The sequence below is a fragment of the Dendrobates tinctorius genome, unplaced genomic scaffold (assembly GCF_039654945.1).
Source record: "Dendrobates tinctorius isolate UK_male_01 unplaced genomic scaffold, ASM3965494v1 ptg000021l, whole genome shotgun sequence".
Lineage (NCBI taxonomy): Eukaryota > Metazoa > Chordata > Amphibia > Anura > Dendrobatidae > Dendrobates > Dendrobates tinctorius.
This window is the reverse complement of record NW_027361689.1, coordinates 36669641-36685733: the sequence shown is the minus strand read 5'-3', so window position 1 is coordinate 36685733 and position 16093 is coordinate 36669641. Positions and strand designations below refer to the sequence as shown.

The following is a 16093-nucleotide window of genomic DNA, read 5'->3' as shown; positions in this document are numbered from 1 at the left end:
GACTGAATATGGACCTTTTTGTATTTTTGCCTGAAAAAAGGTCTTGGAATTGTTAAAAAAAAAAAAAAATGACATCCACATAGCATATCACACCATCACAGCCTGTATGAGGAATATAAAAGGGCTTGTCTGGCTTTAGGCTCCAAGTCTGCAGTCACTTGGTGTGACTTCGGAGTTTTGAATCCTCATATCGTACACACTGCAGTCTGTGAGCATTTGCATATATGTGGTCACATGCAGACTAGATGGGCAAGAACTCGCTTAATCCAAGTGTATTGAGTGTGGCTGGACACGTCTAGTCGAAATGTGGCCGGAGGGATGCAAATCGCCCGCTTTCGACACTGATGAATCCTCTCAGCACGCAGTGCATGCAATGTGAGGATTCACAAGTCTGCATAGAAAATTATGGAACCGATCAGATGTTGGGAATGATAGCAGCTGTGGAAGAAAATATGGCTTTTTCAGGAGGCAGTGACTTGTTCTCTCTGGTCTATATGTTTGTGTGCAACAGGGATTTTGATGTGAGAAAGGGCAAACATGAGGCCATACAGATTGGGCGTTAAATGGTAAGAAGCCTATGGTGTGCTTTACGAATAATGGGATAGGATTTCTCCGACCGCTCCTTTACTGTATCTTTTGCCGGTTCCTCCTCCTCTCATTTTCCCCTTACTGTTGGGGTCCCCCAAGGATCGGTTCTAGGTCCCCTCCTCTTCTCCTTGTACACTGCCCCTATTGGTCAAACAATCAGTAGATTTGGTTTCCAGTACCATCTCTATGCTGATGACACCCAATTATACGCTTCTTCTCCTGACATCACGCCAGCCTTTCTAGAAAACACCGGCGATTGTCTAAACGCTGTGTCTAATATCATGTCCTCACTATATCTGAAACTGAACCTGTCAAAGACTGAACTCCTGGTGTTTCCTCCCTCTACTAATGTACCTATACCCGACATTGCCATTTCTGTGTGTGGTTCCACTATTACTCCCCAGCAACAGGCCCGCTGTCTTGGGGTCATACTTGATTCCGAGCTTTCCTTTGCCCCCCACATTCGATCACTGGCTCGCTCTTGTCATCTGCACCTCAAAAACATTTCTAGAATTCGACCTTTTCTTACCTTTGACTCTGCAAAAACTCTTACTGTTTCTCTTATTCATTCTCGTCTTGACTATTGTAACTCTCTTCTAATCGGTCTCCCTCTTACCAAACTCTCCCCCCTCCAATCTGTCTTGAATGCTGCAGCCAGGATCATATTCCTCACCAATCGTTACACTGATGCCTCTACCTTGTGCCAGTCATTACACTGGCTACCCATCCACTCCAGATTTCAGTATAAACTTATTACCCTCACTCACAAAGCCCTCCATGGCTCAGCACCACCCTACATCTCCTCCCTTGTTTCAGTATACCACCCTACCCGCGCCCTCCGTTCTGCTGATGACCTGAGATTAGCATCCTCAATAGTCAGAACCTCCCACTCCCGTCTCCAAGACCTTACACGTGCCGCACCAATTCTTTGGAATGCACTTCCCAGGTCAATACGATTAGTCCCCAATCCCCACAATTTTAAGCATGTCCTGAAAACGCATTTATTCAGACTGGCCTACCACCCCAACACATTAACCTAATCTATCCCTGTGTGGCAGAGCCAAAAGTTTTACCATAACCAGGTTCCCCGCATCATGTTCCCACATGCTTTATGCCTCCATTAGCCCTCTGTGTCTGTACTGTTACACACTTAACATTATGACTGGTCCATACAATTCAGGGTAACTGTTACCACCCACCTTTCGTGTCTCCCTCTTTCCTCATAGACTGTAAGCTTGCGAGCAGGGCCCTCTTTCCTCTTGGTATGTGTTATAATCTACTGTATGTGATTATTGTTATGCTGTAATGTCTATTGTCTGTACAAATCCCCTCTGAAATGTAAAGTGCTGCGGAATATGTCAGCGCTATAAAAATAAAATTTATTATTATTATATTATTATTATAGGGTGAAACCAAAGGGAATTTTGTCTTGTTCAGAAATGGTATCATTTTCCAAGGTTATCCTACTCAGGCCAAGTGAAATTAGGTAATCAATCCCCGATAACAAACTGTAAAATCAATGAAAAGTATATTCCTATTAACAACATTAGCTCCGCTGTATGTCATAAAAATAATGAATACTACGTCAAGTCAGTCTAATGTTACATCTCATTTTCATGCGTTCTGCAGTATATGCGGTGCGTGCGATTTGCCTTATTAATTTACACCCCAAAGGAGGATCAGATTTTAATTTGTAGCGTATGAGTCTGTCCTGTCGAGACCCCATTATTGCATACAATGTGATCTTTCTACATTTCTAGCCTTGAGTCCTTAATTGTTAAAAGCTTCATACAATTTTTCAGTGACGCTTCTGCGACATCGTCTAAAAGTCAGAATCTTCCAATTAGTTTGATGGCAGTTTACCAGCCGCTGACAATACTCCTAATTAACTGTAGATATTTACCGTCTGCATATAATTTATAGGATTGTAATATACATTGTATTGATTACCGTGAAATATTATAGCCTGCAGCCTATTGTATTACAAAGGGTTGGGTCAGTATTGTATCCTTCTAAAAGTTACGTTCCCTTTGCCTGCCTGCCTGCTGTGTATTCCTAAAGTAATCCAAAAGCCTGGGGCTCCCGTGAGCCTGAACTTTAATTGCTTCCTAACAGAACCCACCAAGTGCTACATTAAAGGCCGAAAACAGCTGTCTGCCGATGTAGTCTCTGCGTTTTAGAGAACAACCTGGTTTGTCTAATATCCATAGTCATGGTGTAAGGCCTTAAAAGCCAACCTGTCATCAAGTTTTCTCAACATAAAGTGCGAACAGCACCTGTAAGCCCTCTTCTACAGAATTCTAGTATTATGTATGAATGTACCCAATTCCAATGGAAGGCACAAATAATTCCTTTTGTTATTCTAACATACGGGGTGGTCTGGGCCAAAGAGCTTATCTGGTCTTGATTCGGTGCATTGCCACCTCTTTTAATTACTGTCCTGCTTCTCTGCCACTTCTCTTGTGCTTCTGCTCTTTTCTTAAGCTCCCATTCTTATTCAACAAACAATTAAATCTTTAAACATTCAAGACAATTTCTTACCTCTCCTAAAAAGCATATAACTTTATCAGAGTACATATCCTTATTCAGCACGGTCTTAAATTTAGTACTCTCTTTGTTGACATCGTATATCTAATCCATAAACTGCCAATACACATTTGATGGCTGTTGGCCGAACGATGCTTTGGCCGATTTGTTGTCCGAAAGCCATCTCAGCCGGCTCTCCAATACACAGAGGCGCTCTTTCGGCCGAGCGCGCCTGTGTTCTCCTTAAGAAATATGCTGATTTACACGTCAGCCAGCGGCTCATCTCTGGGAGAACAATGTGATTGGCAGTCCAAAACCAGACATCTCTCCCGAGTGTGAGTTGCCGGCGCCCCCATACACTTTAGACACCTGTCTGTCCGAACCCGTCTATATCAGCTGGTTCAGCTGACATTACTCTAACATGTATGGGTCCTTTACAAACTATGCTCTTCTGGGCGGGATTCCTCTTTTACTCGAATATGATGCTTGACGACTCTACATAGAATACGGTAATACTGAAAGTAATCTTGAGCTGAGCTTGTAAGACACACTCACTCCACCTGCAATTGTTGTATTTTCCAGTGGGGTTTGGACCAAACCAAACGAGCAGGCCAGCAGGAAGAACCAAATAAAAGTTTAGCTCCAACTTTTTCTAAATAAACTTACATATGAAAGGTAGTCTCACCAAACCCTGACTGATGCACTAGCAGGATGCAGCAGACCTCGATTGATAAAGGCTTCGGGCAGCACAGGTGCAACCCACTGATGAAGACAGCCAGTAACCAAAAGAAAAAGAGGAGCTGGCTGCCTAGTGGGAAAAATGCACACAGATAAGGCTTGCATAGGACATCAGTCACACAGTGCGGTGCAAAGTGTCTGAACAGCCTATTAATGACACCCATAGAATTAGCAGGCGGGCTGTTCTGCACTATATACATGTATCACACAGAAAAAACCAAGTCAACATAAAGAGGCCTACTTGCATCCTGCAAAAATGATAAAAAGTGCAAAAAGATAAAAAAGACATGGGGTATTAGTTACTATTTTGGCAGCTAAGCTTAGGGCAGCATGTCTTTTTATCTTCTGTGTGATGCATGTATATAGTGCAGAACAGCCCGCCTGCTAATACTATGGATGTGATGAATAGGCTGTTCAGACACTTTGCACCGCACTGTGTGACTGATGTCCTATGCAAGCCTTATCTGTGTTCATTTTTCCCGCTAGGCAGCCAGCTCCTCTTTTTCTTTTGGTTACTGGCTGTCTTCATCAGTGGGTTGCACCTGTGCTGCCCCAGCCTTTATCAATGGAGGCCTGCTGCATCCTGCTAGTGCACTAGTCAGGGTTTGTGAGTCTACCTTTCATATGTAAGTTTTTTTTTTAATTTTTTCTCATGTTAGCTCCAACTTTTTTTTTCAGGTCATATTTATACATGGCATGTAGCTAAAAAACCAACACAATTCGAACAATTCATTTTTATTTTTGGTTTACGTAATCTTGAACTTTATGTAATCTTGAAAAGAGATATGATCTATGAAGAACATTTCATTCAATGATTGCCTTTTCTTGTGAGTTATGAGAACCTTTCCCACCTGGGCTAAGTCTGGGATGCCCTTCTCGATCATGTGATTGCATCTAAGAACAGTTCAGATGTGTTCTACAATGTTGGTCATTTCCATATACTTCTTGTAGCACCTGACAAACCAAATGTCTTGACGGGAGCAAGAGCTACTAAAACCAAGGACTGAAATATCTGTGAGGCCATTGATGGAAAGATTCTTCTCCACTGTGAAACTTACCCATAATGCCACAAAATATATAATTGTGATTTTCATAAAAAGTAATTAACCTTTATGGGAAGAAATGTGTTACAAAAGCATACCTAACTGTTGGATAATTACCGTAAGATGATTCAATCATGGTCTGTCTGTACAGGCTGGTAGTCATCAGAAACACTAGAAAGAAGGAAAACCACTCCAAGCGGGAGGGGACGTCAGTAAAACCATGACTTTTATCCACTCGTGCCAGACCTGGCAGATCTACTTTTCCATGTGCCAAGAAACAAGAGCCACCTCGAGTTCTCTAGAAGAACGATGACATCACACATTTTTTTCTTGCTAAGCCAATCAGAACTCACCATTCAGCATTAGCAGCTGTCACTCATACCAGCTGAATGTGAAGTAAGAAGTGATAAGAGGCTCTTGAGACTCATTTAACAAGGAAACTTAATACTAGTAGTGGGAATTGAATAGTTTTGGTGTTACATTTCACATTTTGTTATTTTCATAATACATTTAAATAAGCTACTCCACATAAAGGAAATCTTCCAAAGTATAAAAGACTTTAGCCAAACCTGTCAAAGCTTAAGCTACACACTACTCTAATGAGCCGTGGCATTTGGAATACAAATAGGATATGCCCGGAGGGACAGACAAATCAATGTAGTAATTACTGGGTGAGCCAATCCAGCCTCCCTGCACTTCTCAGGCTTCTATTGCTGTTGATTGACTTCTGAATTATTTAGCCCTGAACATACAGATTTTTTTGTCACCTCCAACGATTTGTGTGTAGATGATGGGATACATACGCCCCATAAGATCCTATTCCTAGTTGGGTGAAGCTTCTGTGGTCTGTAAACCTGTATTTTGCCCTAAAGAGATCATGGTACTTATAACTCTAGCATTACTTGTCCATAAGTTTTGTACCATGTTTGGGTTTATACTGATCATGGAGTCCGATTCTTGACACCACCATCATCCCGACCACAGGGCAGCTCAGAGACCCCTCAATAGAGCATAGATTGAGCATACGCATCTCCGCATCATTTTTTGTCTATTTAACTATCAAAGATTGCTAAGCGCTATACTCTGCTATCTACAGCAGTCCCATTAGAAAGTAGTGGAGTGCTCAGCCTTTGCTATATTAAAATGGGACTGTACAAAGTCATATTCTCGGATTGGTGGAGACACGAACAGTCAGACTCCCAGCGATCAGTAAGCTATCAACCATCCATTTTTTAGGAAATATACCTTACAAACTTTGGGCAAATCTGAAGGTATTATGCTCTATTTCAAGTATGTGGTTGGTGTTGAAAAACAATACTGATGTTGAAAATCATTTAAGATGGTCTCCCAGTGGGCACTAGCGGTCTGTCTATCTATCTACAAGTGCTCCTCGCTAAATTAGAATATCATCATAAAGTGAATTTATTTCAGTTCTTCAATACAAAAGTGAAACTCGTATATTATATAGAGTCATTACACACAGAGTGATCTATTTCACGTGTTTATTTCTGTTAATGTTGATGATTATGGCTTACAGTCAATGAAAACCCAAAAGTCATTATCTCAGTAAATTAGAATACTTTATAACACCAGCTTGAAAAATGATTTTAAAATCTGAAATGTTGGCTTACTGAAATGTATGTTCAGTAAATGCACTGAATACTTGGGGCTCCGTTTGCATCAGTTACTGCATCAATGCAGCGTGGCATGGAGGCGATCAGCCTGTGGCACTGCTGAGGGGTTATGGAAGCCCAGGATGCTTTGATAGCAGCCTTCAGCTCGTCTGCATTGTTGGGTCTGGTGTCTCTCATCTTCCTCTTAACAATACACCATAGATTCTCTATGGGGTTAAGGTCAGGCAAGTTTGCTGCCAATCAAGCATAGTGATACTGTTTGTAAACCAGGTATTGGTACTTTTGGCAGTGTGGACAGGGGCCAAGTCCTGCTGGAGAATAAAATTTCCATCTCCAAAAAGCTTGTCGGCAGAGGGAAGCATGAAGTGCTCTAAAATTTCCTGGTAGACAGCTGCGCTGACTTTGGTCTTGATAAAAAACAGTGGACCTACACCAGCAGATGACATGGCTCCCCAAACCATCACTGATTGTGGAAACTTCACACTAGACCTTGGAAATCAAGGTCCCAGAGTCTGGAGGAAAAGGGGAGACGCCACAATCCGAGCTGCTTGACATCTAGTGTGAAGTTTCCACAATCAGTGATGGTTTGGGGAACCTTACAATCTGCTGGTGTAGGTCCATTGTGTTTTATCAAGACCAAAGTCAGAGCAGCCGTCTACCAGGAAATCTTAGAGCATTTCATGCTTCCCTGTGCCGACAAGCTTTTGGAGATGGAAATTTCATTCTCCCGCAGGAGTTGGCATTTGTCCACACTGCCAAAAGTACCAATACCTGGTTAAATAAGACTCCCGTATAAAATTTTAACTTGAAACAAAAATAAAGTATGTTTAGTAAATTTGGATACTCTTAAAAATGTTCATAGAGGTTACATCAGCTCTCTATGGTAAGGGTTACTCTTCCTCTGACAGATGCCCCGGCTGCAGCTTGCTAGTGCAGATGTATTCAGATTAATAGATGCATTAAAAATCATATTTTTCATGTATGCAGCTGCTAATATCTGACTAATGTATCATAAAAATTATGGGCAACATCTCTCTCAACATCTGCTGCGATCTTTGTTTTGTCTGTTCTGAATTATTTACAGAAAATATGTTTTCTCTAGATTCTGCTTGTTTCAACAAGCTGCCGACATCTCCTGAGCCATCGACGTTTTATATCATTTTACTGTTTCTTTCTTATGTTATTTCTTTGCTTTGTACTGTGAAATCTTTACAAAACTAAATGGGGCCATATATCTTAGATCAGGAGTGGGGAACGCGGCTGCTGGCCCAAGCACTGAGGTCCTCAGGAATCTGACAGAGGAGGGGGGCACAAAAAACGTTTCTCACCCCTGTCTTAGATAGTTTTTAAAAGAAGGAGGATGGCAATGGCTTATCAAAGAATCTGACATACTTCAATTTTCAGGTCGGCAATTTTGAAGCACCATCATGTCTACATTCATATCAAACATATCAAAATTCATATCAGGCTGTGGCAGCCTGTTGGGGAATGTAGGTTGCCTGATTGGCCCTTTGGGTAGATGGCTTCTTTATGGTGCTTTCTTCATTCAAGAAGGTATGGGAGAATCAACTTGATGGACATACCAAACCTTTTTGGATTGAAGATGTTGGAGGGTGCATTAGATATAAAAATCCTAGGCACACAACTGTGTAGAAATGTTGGTGGCATGAAGATTTGCTCTACTGCTTAGGCCATCCTAAGTGCCTGAAATATCAAAAGAGGTGCCAAACGTACCTCAAGATATGCATCTCATACATGCATAATAGAAACTATAACTGTAGAATGGCCTGGTTACTCCAAGTGGATCCTGCTTTTTGTTTCCCGCTATCCTTTCACTTTGGCTGCTCTAAATGGGTGCATGCCGTCCCGTATAAACAGTAGGTTTGGGCATTCAAAAGTCCGACATTCACAATCCCAAGTACAGATCCCAATGTCTAGACCAGCAGTCGGTTTCCTCATTCAACAATCACCTTGGCATAATTGAGGCTGCTGAGATCTGGTGAGGAGACCCATGGTCAGTCCGTACATCAGGGTCAAACCCAAACCAATAAAGTTGGACATGTGAAACTGTCCTAACAGACTAGTCAATGATATGCCCAGTGTTGTGAATTCTCTCTCTGGCTTCCCTCTGGTCATTACTGAAGATAGTGGAGCTGGTCACATTGACAGTTCTCTTTCTGGGCTCCCTCTGGTGGTTACTGGAGGTAGTAGAGTTGATCTGATTGATAGAGGCTTGCCACCTGATAATGAGGAAGACGATTGGAGATCTGGGGTTTCTGATTGGGATTTAAGACAGCTGACTCTATCCCTGCTGGTGATTTTTTTCCTGTGCCACCTGAGGTCTGATGTCTCCTGCTCTTTCCCTGCATGTTCAGCTAAGTGGTTCATTTGCTATTCTGTTTGCATTTGATCTGGTTTTGTTTATCCCTGCTTTGTGCAGGTCAGCTAGCTCCGGCTGGGGCTGTGCTGAATCACCGCCCATATGTTACTGCATGTGCCAGTTTGTTTTGTCCCCTTTTATATTGGTCTCTTTTTGCTTTGCTTTCAGAATATACCAGAGTGCTGATATAGTAGGGGGCGAAGTTGTGTGACTTAAGTGTTTTTTGCATCAGAAGTGTTGGACTTTTGCAGGGTTTTTTGCGTGATTGCAGACAGTGTCTTTCCTTTCCTGTCCTGTCTAGTCAGTGTGGGCCCCATCGTTTGCTTAGTCTATTTTTCTGCCTGCGTATGTGTTTTCATCTTGTCTCACCGACAATATATGTTTGGGGACTATCTATTCCTTTGGGATCTGCTCCGGGGCAGTTTAGATTTCCCCTTTCTTGCTTTAGGCTTAGTTAGCTCTCCGGCTATGCCGAGGTGTCTAGGATCATCGTAGGAACGCTCCACGGCTACTGCTAGTTTTGTGGACAGGATCAGGGGTCTGCATCCGCTTAGTTACCAACCTCTCTGGTTTTCTGTTGCTTAGCCTGGGCCTGCTATCCTCCTTGGTGACCCAGTCATAACAGCCCAGACTTTCTGCTGATATATGACGGTGTGGAATCGGCCTTAGGAAGGGTTGTACACAAGCAAAAAATTCACTTTTGTTTACTTGCAAATAGATTAATATATTGGTTATTGTGCTTTCCATAAACTGAAAGTTTTTGTAAAACTGAGCTCAGATGTAGACATACCCTTTAAAGGGTTTGTCCAGGCTTAAGTCTACAGACACTCTGTGACAGCGAACTAGGATTTTCCAGCGTTGGGAGAGGGCGGTCGTGTGACTACAAGCATGGCCACATTCCAACTAGACATGTCCGGCCTAGCTCAGCTCACTTGTATTGAGCAGTGCCACGCAAGTCTAGTCATCACGAGACCGTATGTATGCAAATTGCATACTTGCAATCATGCATCCACTTCTGGCACCGGAGAGTCCTGACAGCATATACCCTGCGCTCTATGAGGATTCGCAAGTCTGCAGTCACATAGACTAACTGTAGAATTGTGCCCCAAGCCTGGACAACCCCTTTATGTAGTACTGAATGCCAGTCTGATTGTGAATAAATTGCTTTTTTAACAATACTGCAAGTCAAAAGTAATCTCCTACATCTGCTTGTGGTGTTTTTTTCAGCACAGCAATACTTATATTTTTTTCTATTAATTTGTATATTTCTACCCTTTGGTGATATTATTTTTCTTGAAATATTCAGCTTACGCATTTATTAAATATTAGCTTCTTATCTTCAGGCACTTGGCATTCAAGTTGCAGAAAATCTGCTCTTTGTTTTTCATTTTAACCAGAGCGAAACATATTGTGCAGAACAGATCCACGATGTCATGGCGAAACAGAAATTCTAATAAAATAAATGTCCTTTATGATTGTGTTTGTTTTTTCTCTTTTTAGTTGATTTTCTACTATGGCGCTGAAGACAACTGGTGCCCTGTCCATTATTATAAAGATATTAGGAAGGATTTTCCCAATGGCAATATCTGGCTGTGCAATAAAGGATACAGACATGCCTTCGTCTTGGACTCCAGCAAAGATGTAGCTTCCTTGGTTATAAACTGGCTAAATGAACTACCGAGCCTTTGAGATGTCTTCCTCCAAAAAATATTTGCCATTGTAGCTCAGTTTTATGGTTCCGGCTTAGAGATCAAGAAATGATGGCGGGTATCGTAGCTTAGGATCAATCATGGCTCTTTCATTGCTAGCTTGGATGCACTTGACAAACATTTGGCCTGAAGTGGCAATCAGGGAAATTTGCAACCTGTATGTTGGGTTTAGAGTTTTTGATGGAGCAAAGTGAAGAATGATCTGATCTTCAATAGTTTAACGTGTAAATGGAAACTACTGGGAAATCTGATCTAATCTCAGTAATTCATGATTGTTTAGTTGAATGATGATTAATGATTGTAATTGTTGATTTTTTTTGTCTTGATTAATCAAATATGCCAGCATTATTCAAAAATATAGCAGTATCCTGGGGGGTCTTCAGTAAAAACGTGAAAAATGCAGAGTAATTTTTGACCAAGGAGAAATCTTGAAAATTCTCATTCCATGGAAACCTCTTTTTAAAGGGAAAGGATTAGGCAAAAGTTTTCACAGCTATTTGTTTGGCTGAGATGCGTTAAATGCTTTGCCGACTCACAAGTTGGCAATTTGAGCTACTCCTATAGATGTGTATGGCCTTATTGTTCCTTAAATTTGGTTTAAGGACTCCAATTTCTCACAATATGAATCAAATACATTAACTCGACTTGTTAGCAAACCTCTCGACAGCTTGCAATACTCATCAAAACCACTGGATGTCCATACAGTTGTGGCCAAAAGTATTGACACCCCTGCAATTCTGTCAGATAATACTCAGTTTCTTCCTGAAAATGATTGCAAACACAAATTCTTTGGTATTATTATCTTCATTTAATTTGTCTTAAATGAAAAAACATAGAAGAGAATGAAGCAAAAAAGCAAAACATTGATCATTTCACACAAAACTCCAAAAATGGCCCAGACAAAAGTATTGGCACCCTCAGCCCAATACTTGGTTGCACAACCTTTAGTCAAGATAACTGCAACCAACCGCTTCCGCTAACCATCAATGAGTTTCTTACAATGCTCTGCTGGAATTTTAGACCATTCTTCTTTGGCAAACTGCTCCAGGTCCCTGATATTTGAAGGGTGCGTTCTCCAAACTGCCATTTTTAGATCTCTCCACAGGTGTTCTATGGGATTCAGGTCTGGACTCATTGCTGGCCACCTTAGAAGTCTCCAGTGCTTTCTCTCAAACCATTTTCTAGTGCTTTTTAAAGTGTGTTTTGGGTCATTGTCCTGCTGGAAGACCCATGACCTCTGAGGGAGACCCAGCTTTCTCACACTGGGCCCTACATTATTCTGCAAAATTTGTTGGTAGTCTTCAGACTTCATAATGCCATGCACATGGTCAAGCAGTCCAGTGCCAGAGGCAGCAAAGCAACCCCAAAACATCAGGGAACCTCCGCCGTGTTTGATTGTAGGGACCGTGTTCTTTTATTGAATGCCTCTTTTTTTCTCCTGTAAACTCTATGTTGATGCCTTTGCCCAAAAAGCTCTACTTTTGTCTCATCTGACCAGAGAACATTCTTCCAAAACGTTTTAGGCTTTTTCAAGTAAGTTTTGGCAAACTCCAGCCTGGCTTTTTTATGTCTCGGGGGAAGAAGTGGGGTCTTCCTGGGTCTCCTACCATACAGTCCCTTTTCATTCAGACGCCGACGGATAGTACGGGTTGACACTGTTGTACCCTAGGACTGCAGGGCAGCTTGAACTTGTGTGGATGTTAGTCGAGGTTCTTTATCCAACATCCGCACAATCTTGCGTTGAAATCTCTTGTCAATTTTTATTTTCCGGCCACATCTAGGGAGGTTAGCCACAATACCTTGGGCTTTAAACTTCTTGATGACACTGCGCATGGTAGACACAGGAACATTCAGGTCTTTGGAGATGAACTTGTAGCCTTGAGATTGCTCATGCTTCCTCACAATTTGGTTTCTCAAGTCCTAAGACAGTTCTTTGGTCTTCTTTCTTTTCTCCATGCTCAATGTGGTACACACAAGGACACAGGACAGAGGTTGAGTCAACTTTAATCCATGTCAGCTGGCTGCAAGTGTGATTTAGTTATTGCCAACACCTGTTAGGTGCCACAGGTAAGTTACAGGTGCTGTTAATTACACAAATTAGAGAAGCATCACATGATTTTTCGAACAGTGCCAATACTTTTGTCCACCCTCTTTTTTATGTTTGGTGTGGAATTATATCCAATTTGGCTTTAGGACAATTCTTTTTGTGTTTTTTCATTTAAGACAAATTAAATGAAGATAATAATAACAAAGAATTTGTGTTTGCAATTATTTTCAGGAAGAAACTGAGTATTATCTGACAATTTCAGGGGTGTCAATACTTTTGGCCACAACTGTACATGTATATGTAAATAAATATATATATATATATATATATATATATATATATACAGCATTGAAGGAGAACTCCCCACTAATGATGAGCGAGTATACTTGTTACTCAAGTTTTCCCAAGCATGCTCAGGTGAACTCCGAGTATTTGGATGTGCTCGGAGATTTTGTTTCTGTCGCCGTAACTGCATGATTTGTGGCTGCTAGACAGCCTGAATACATGTGGGGATTTCCTAACAAACAGGCAATCCCCACATGTATTCATGCTGTCTAGCAGCCGCAAATCATGCAGCTACGGCGGCAAAAGCTAAATCTCTGAACACGTCCAAATACTCGGAGATCACCCAAGCATGCTCGGGAAAACTTGAGTAACAAGTATACTCGCTCATCAGTGCTCACCACCTCTCGTGGCAGCCTGTTCCACTCATTGATCTCCATCACTGTCAACATTATTTTTCCACTATCTAATCTGTATCTTCTCCCTTTCAGTTTCATCCCAATGCTTCTCGTGTTTCCATGTGCAAATGAGAAAAAGGATGATCCCTCTACACTGTGACAGCCCTTCAGATATTTGTAGACAGATATTAAGTCTCCTCTTGGCCTTTTTTTGCAAGATAAACATTCCCAGAGCCTTTAACCGTTCCTCAGAAGACATACTTTGCAGTCCGCTCACCATCCTGGTAGCTCTTCTCTAAACTTGCTCTCCTTTTTCTATGTTTTTTTTAAAAATGTGGAAATGTCGAGTGAAGAGGAAAAGTAAGGGCAGACACATTTGTGTATGTGTAATTGTTTCTGGAGGTCTCAGAACTGTTGATAAGCAGGATCAAGAAATAAATTCAGGGAATGATTTTAGATTCTGGATTTTAGTAAAGGAACACTAGAATTATAATCGCCCATTGCTTCAAATGGCTGAGAATGCAAATGTAGAAATGATAGACACGGCACTAACATATATAATTCTGTAGTATCTGAGGTTCTGCTTATAGTTCATGACTGTTATTCGTAATTGTTTTTATGTAGAATCGGGTACTAACGTGGTCCACTTTTAACTCTTCCAAGCACTTCCAGCTGTGATTTTATGTGCAGTCCCAAATGGAGTTATATGTAGAGTGCCCTCTACTTGTGCCCTGTCCTGATAGTCCAGTGATTTTCTAAAGTTGTCGAGGAACAAAAATATGTTTTATGGGACATACGATAGGCGCAACATTTGCCATTTGTGCGTCTGTGCAATTAAGAAATATGTTTTGACCATTTGTAAAGGTATAAAACACATCTTATATTGAGGATCTGAAGATTAATCTACGTTTATCTATGAAGGTCATCTTCATGGTAGATGTCACTGGCTTCTTACTACTGACTGCTAGCAAAATGTCAAATCCTGTGCCCATAAATTCCACGCATAAGCCTGGACCGTATGACGTTTTATAGGGAATGTGTGGATTTTTTTCTGTTTTTAATATTTTGCTAGGGCTAGTGAATTGAAATTTGGCTGAGTTTAGACTTGCATCCATTACATTCTATTATAGCTGTGGCTAATGAAACACATCTGAAGAATGTACCCAGTAATTTTTTGCATGTTACCTGAGCTTCTGTTAGCAGCATATAATTTACAGCAGTCACCCAGACCACAGGAGATGACGTATTAAGTTTTATGGGGGAGTGTTGTGGGCATGCTCAGTGACCTGTGCAGAGGTAATGGTGCAGGAAGGAGGAGGAGGTGACATCTGACCGTCACCTATTGTGAGTGGTGCTATCTGTATACAGCTGTTAGATGTAATTATAATCCTGTCTGATGATAATGAAATGACTCCTGAGAAGTAATCACTATGGAACAGAAACTATTATGGAAAAACTGCAAGATTGCAAAAAGTCTGGGGTAATTTTCTGATTACTCTTACCTTTTAAATGAAAAATTGGAGAGTTGACTGTAGTGAGAAGCAGGAGAGCACTCCGAGACAGATGGCTACCCTAAAGCTAGCCATAAACATGGGTTAGGTTTTGGTGGACAGATATTTGTGGCTACTTCACCATAAACATGCACGCTCAGCCAAACATGCATGTTTACATCAGTGGGAAGAGGGGAATATGCTGGCTTATCGCCCTCAAGAAGAAAAGATCAAGCTTTCTGAATTACAACTCACAATATCTACCATCGAAGATCAGTCAGAAAACCCCATTTTTGTATATGGTCGGCACCATTAAAATTGCAATTAAAGAGATTTTCTGGAGTTCGCTCTTCTGTACTTTTACAAGAAAGTTCAAGAAGTAAAGTATTACTATATAAAAGACCTTTTAATTATCTCTGAGAATAACAATTGTAAAAAGACATTGTCTATCAGAATAAAACACCACCACATCTTGTACTCACATATATGGAAATTCCTTGGGGATCGTTGCCTTGGCCATTATTGACTTCTGATTTTAGTAAAGAACTTGCTTTCCTTATTCCATGATACAATATGCATATTAAATTTCCAAAACGTCTTGAGCCTCAGCGCTCTTACATCATGTCCCTTCGTGAAAAACTGAAAATTCCATAAACAGTCCAAGAAGACTGCAATTCTTTCCAAGTGACCCGGTCTGGTAATTCTTGTGCGTTTAAAGTAGTAAATCGTTAAGAAATTAAGCTCCGATTATCTGGATCATTCCAGGAGATGAAGATGCTCGGCAATAAAAACAGAAATCTCGGTGGGTGGGTGGTCTGAATTATTTATGAGGGGCTGAGTATCTTTTATTGTAGATCCTCCTCTAACTTTTTTATCTAAGAAATGACCAGTTTATCTTTGCTTGCATGTCGTTATGATCGGGCTTCATTTTATGTGTTTTTCATTTTGTATTAAACATAGCGTGTAGACAAAGAATGTCCACCAAAAAAATAAGTATTTTTTTTCTTTTTTGTTTCTGCCAACAGTTCCAGCTGTTGACTCCCACGGTGGGTCACAAATGTACTCCAAACATCAGTACATTTTTTAGTACAAGTAGTGTAATAAAAAAAAAAATCAGCCTTACAGTGCGACAGGAGAAGTCAGCTTTACAGATTTGTTTCTGCAGATACCGCATGTCGGAGAACACCTTTGACAGTTCCACCAGCCAAAGCAACCTTTACTTTCCCGTTAGGTACTGCTGTTTTAGTTCAGAAATTCA

The 16093-nt window shown here is 41.0% G+C and overlaps 1 protein-coding gene across 1 annotated transcript in view; it reads left to right on the top strand.

Moving 5' to 3' along the window:
• LDAH (lipid droplet associated hydrolase) overlaps positions 1-12835 on the top strand; it is a 300338-nt gene extending 287503 nt beyond the window's left edge. The window contains exon 7 of the mRNA XM_073568296.1: positions 10410-12835. Coding sequence (XP_073424397.1) covers positions 10410-10598 — 189 coding nt within the window. The 3' untranslated portion in view covers positions 10599-12835. The remainder of the gene's footprint in view (positions 1-10409) is intronic.
• The last annotated feature ends 3258 nt before the right edge of the window (positions 12836-16093 follow it).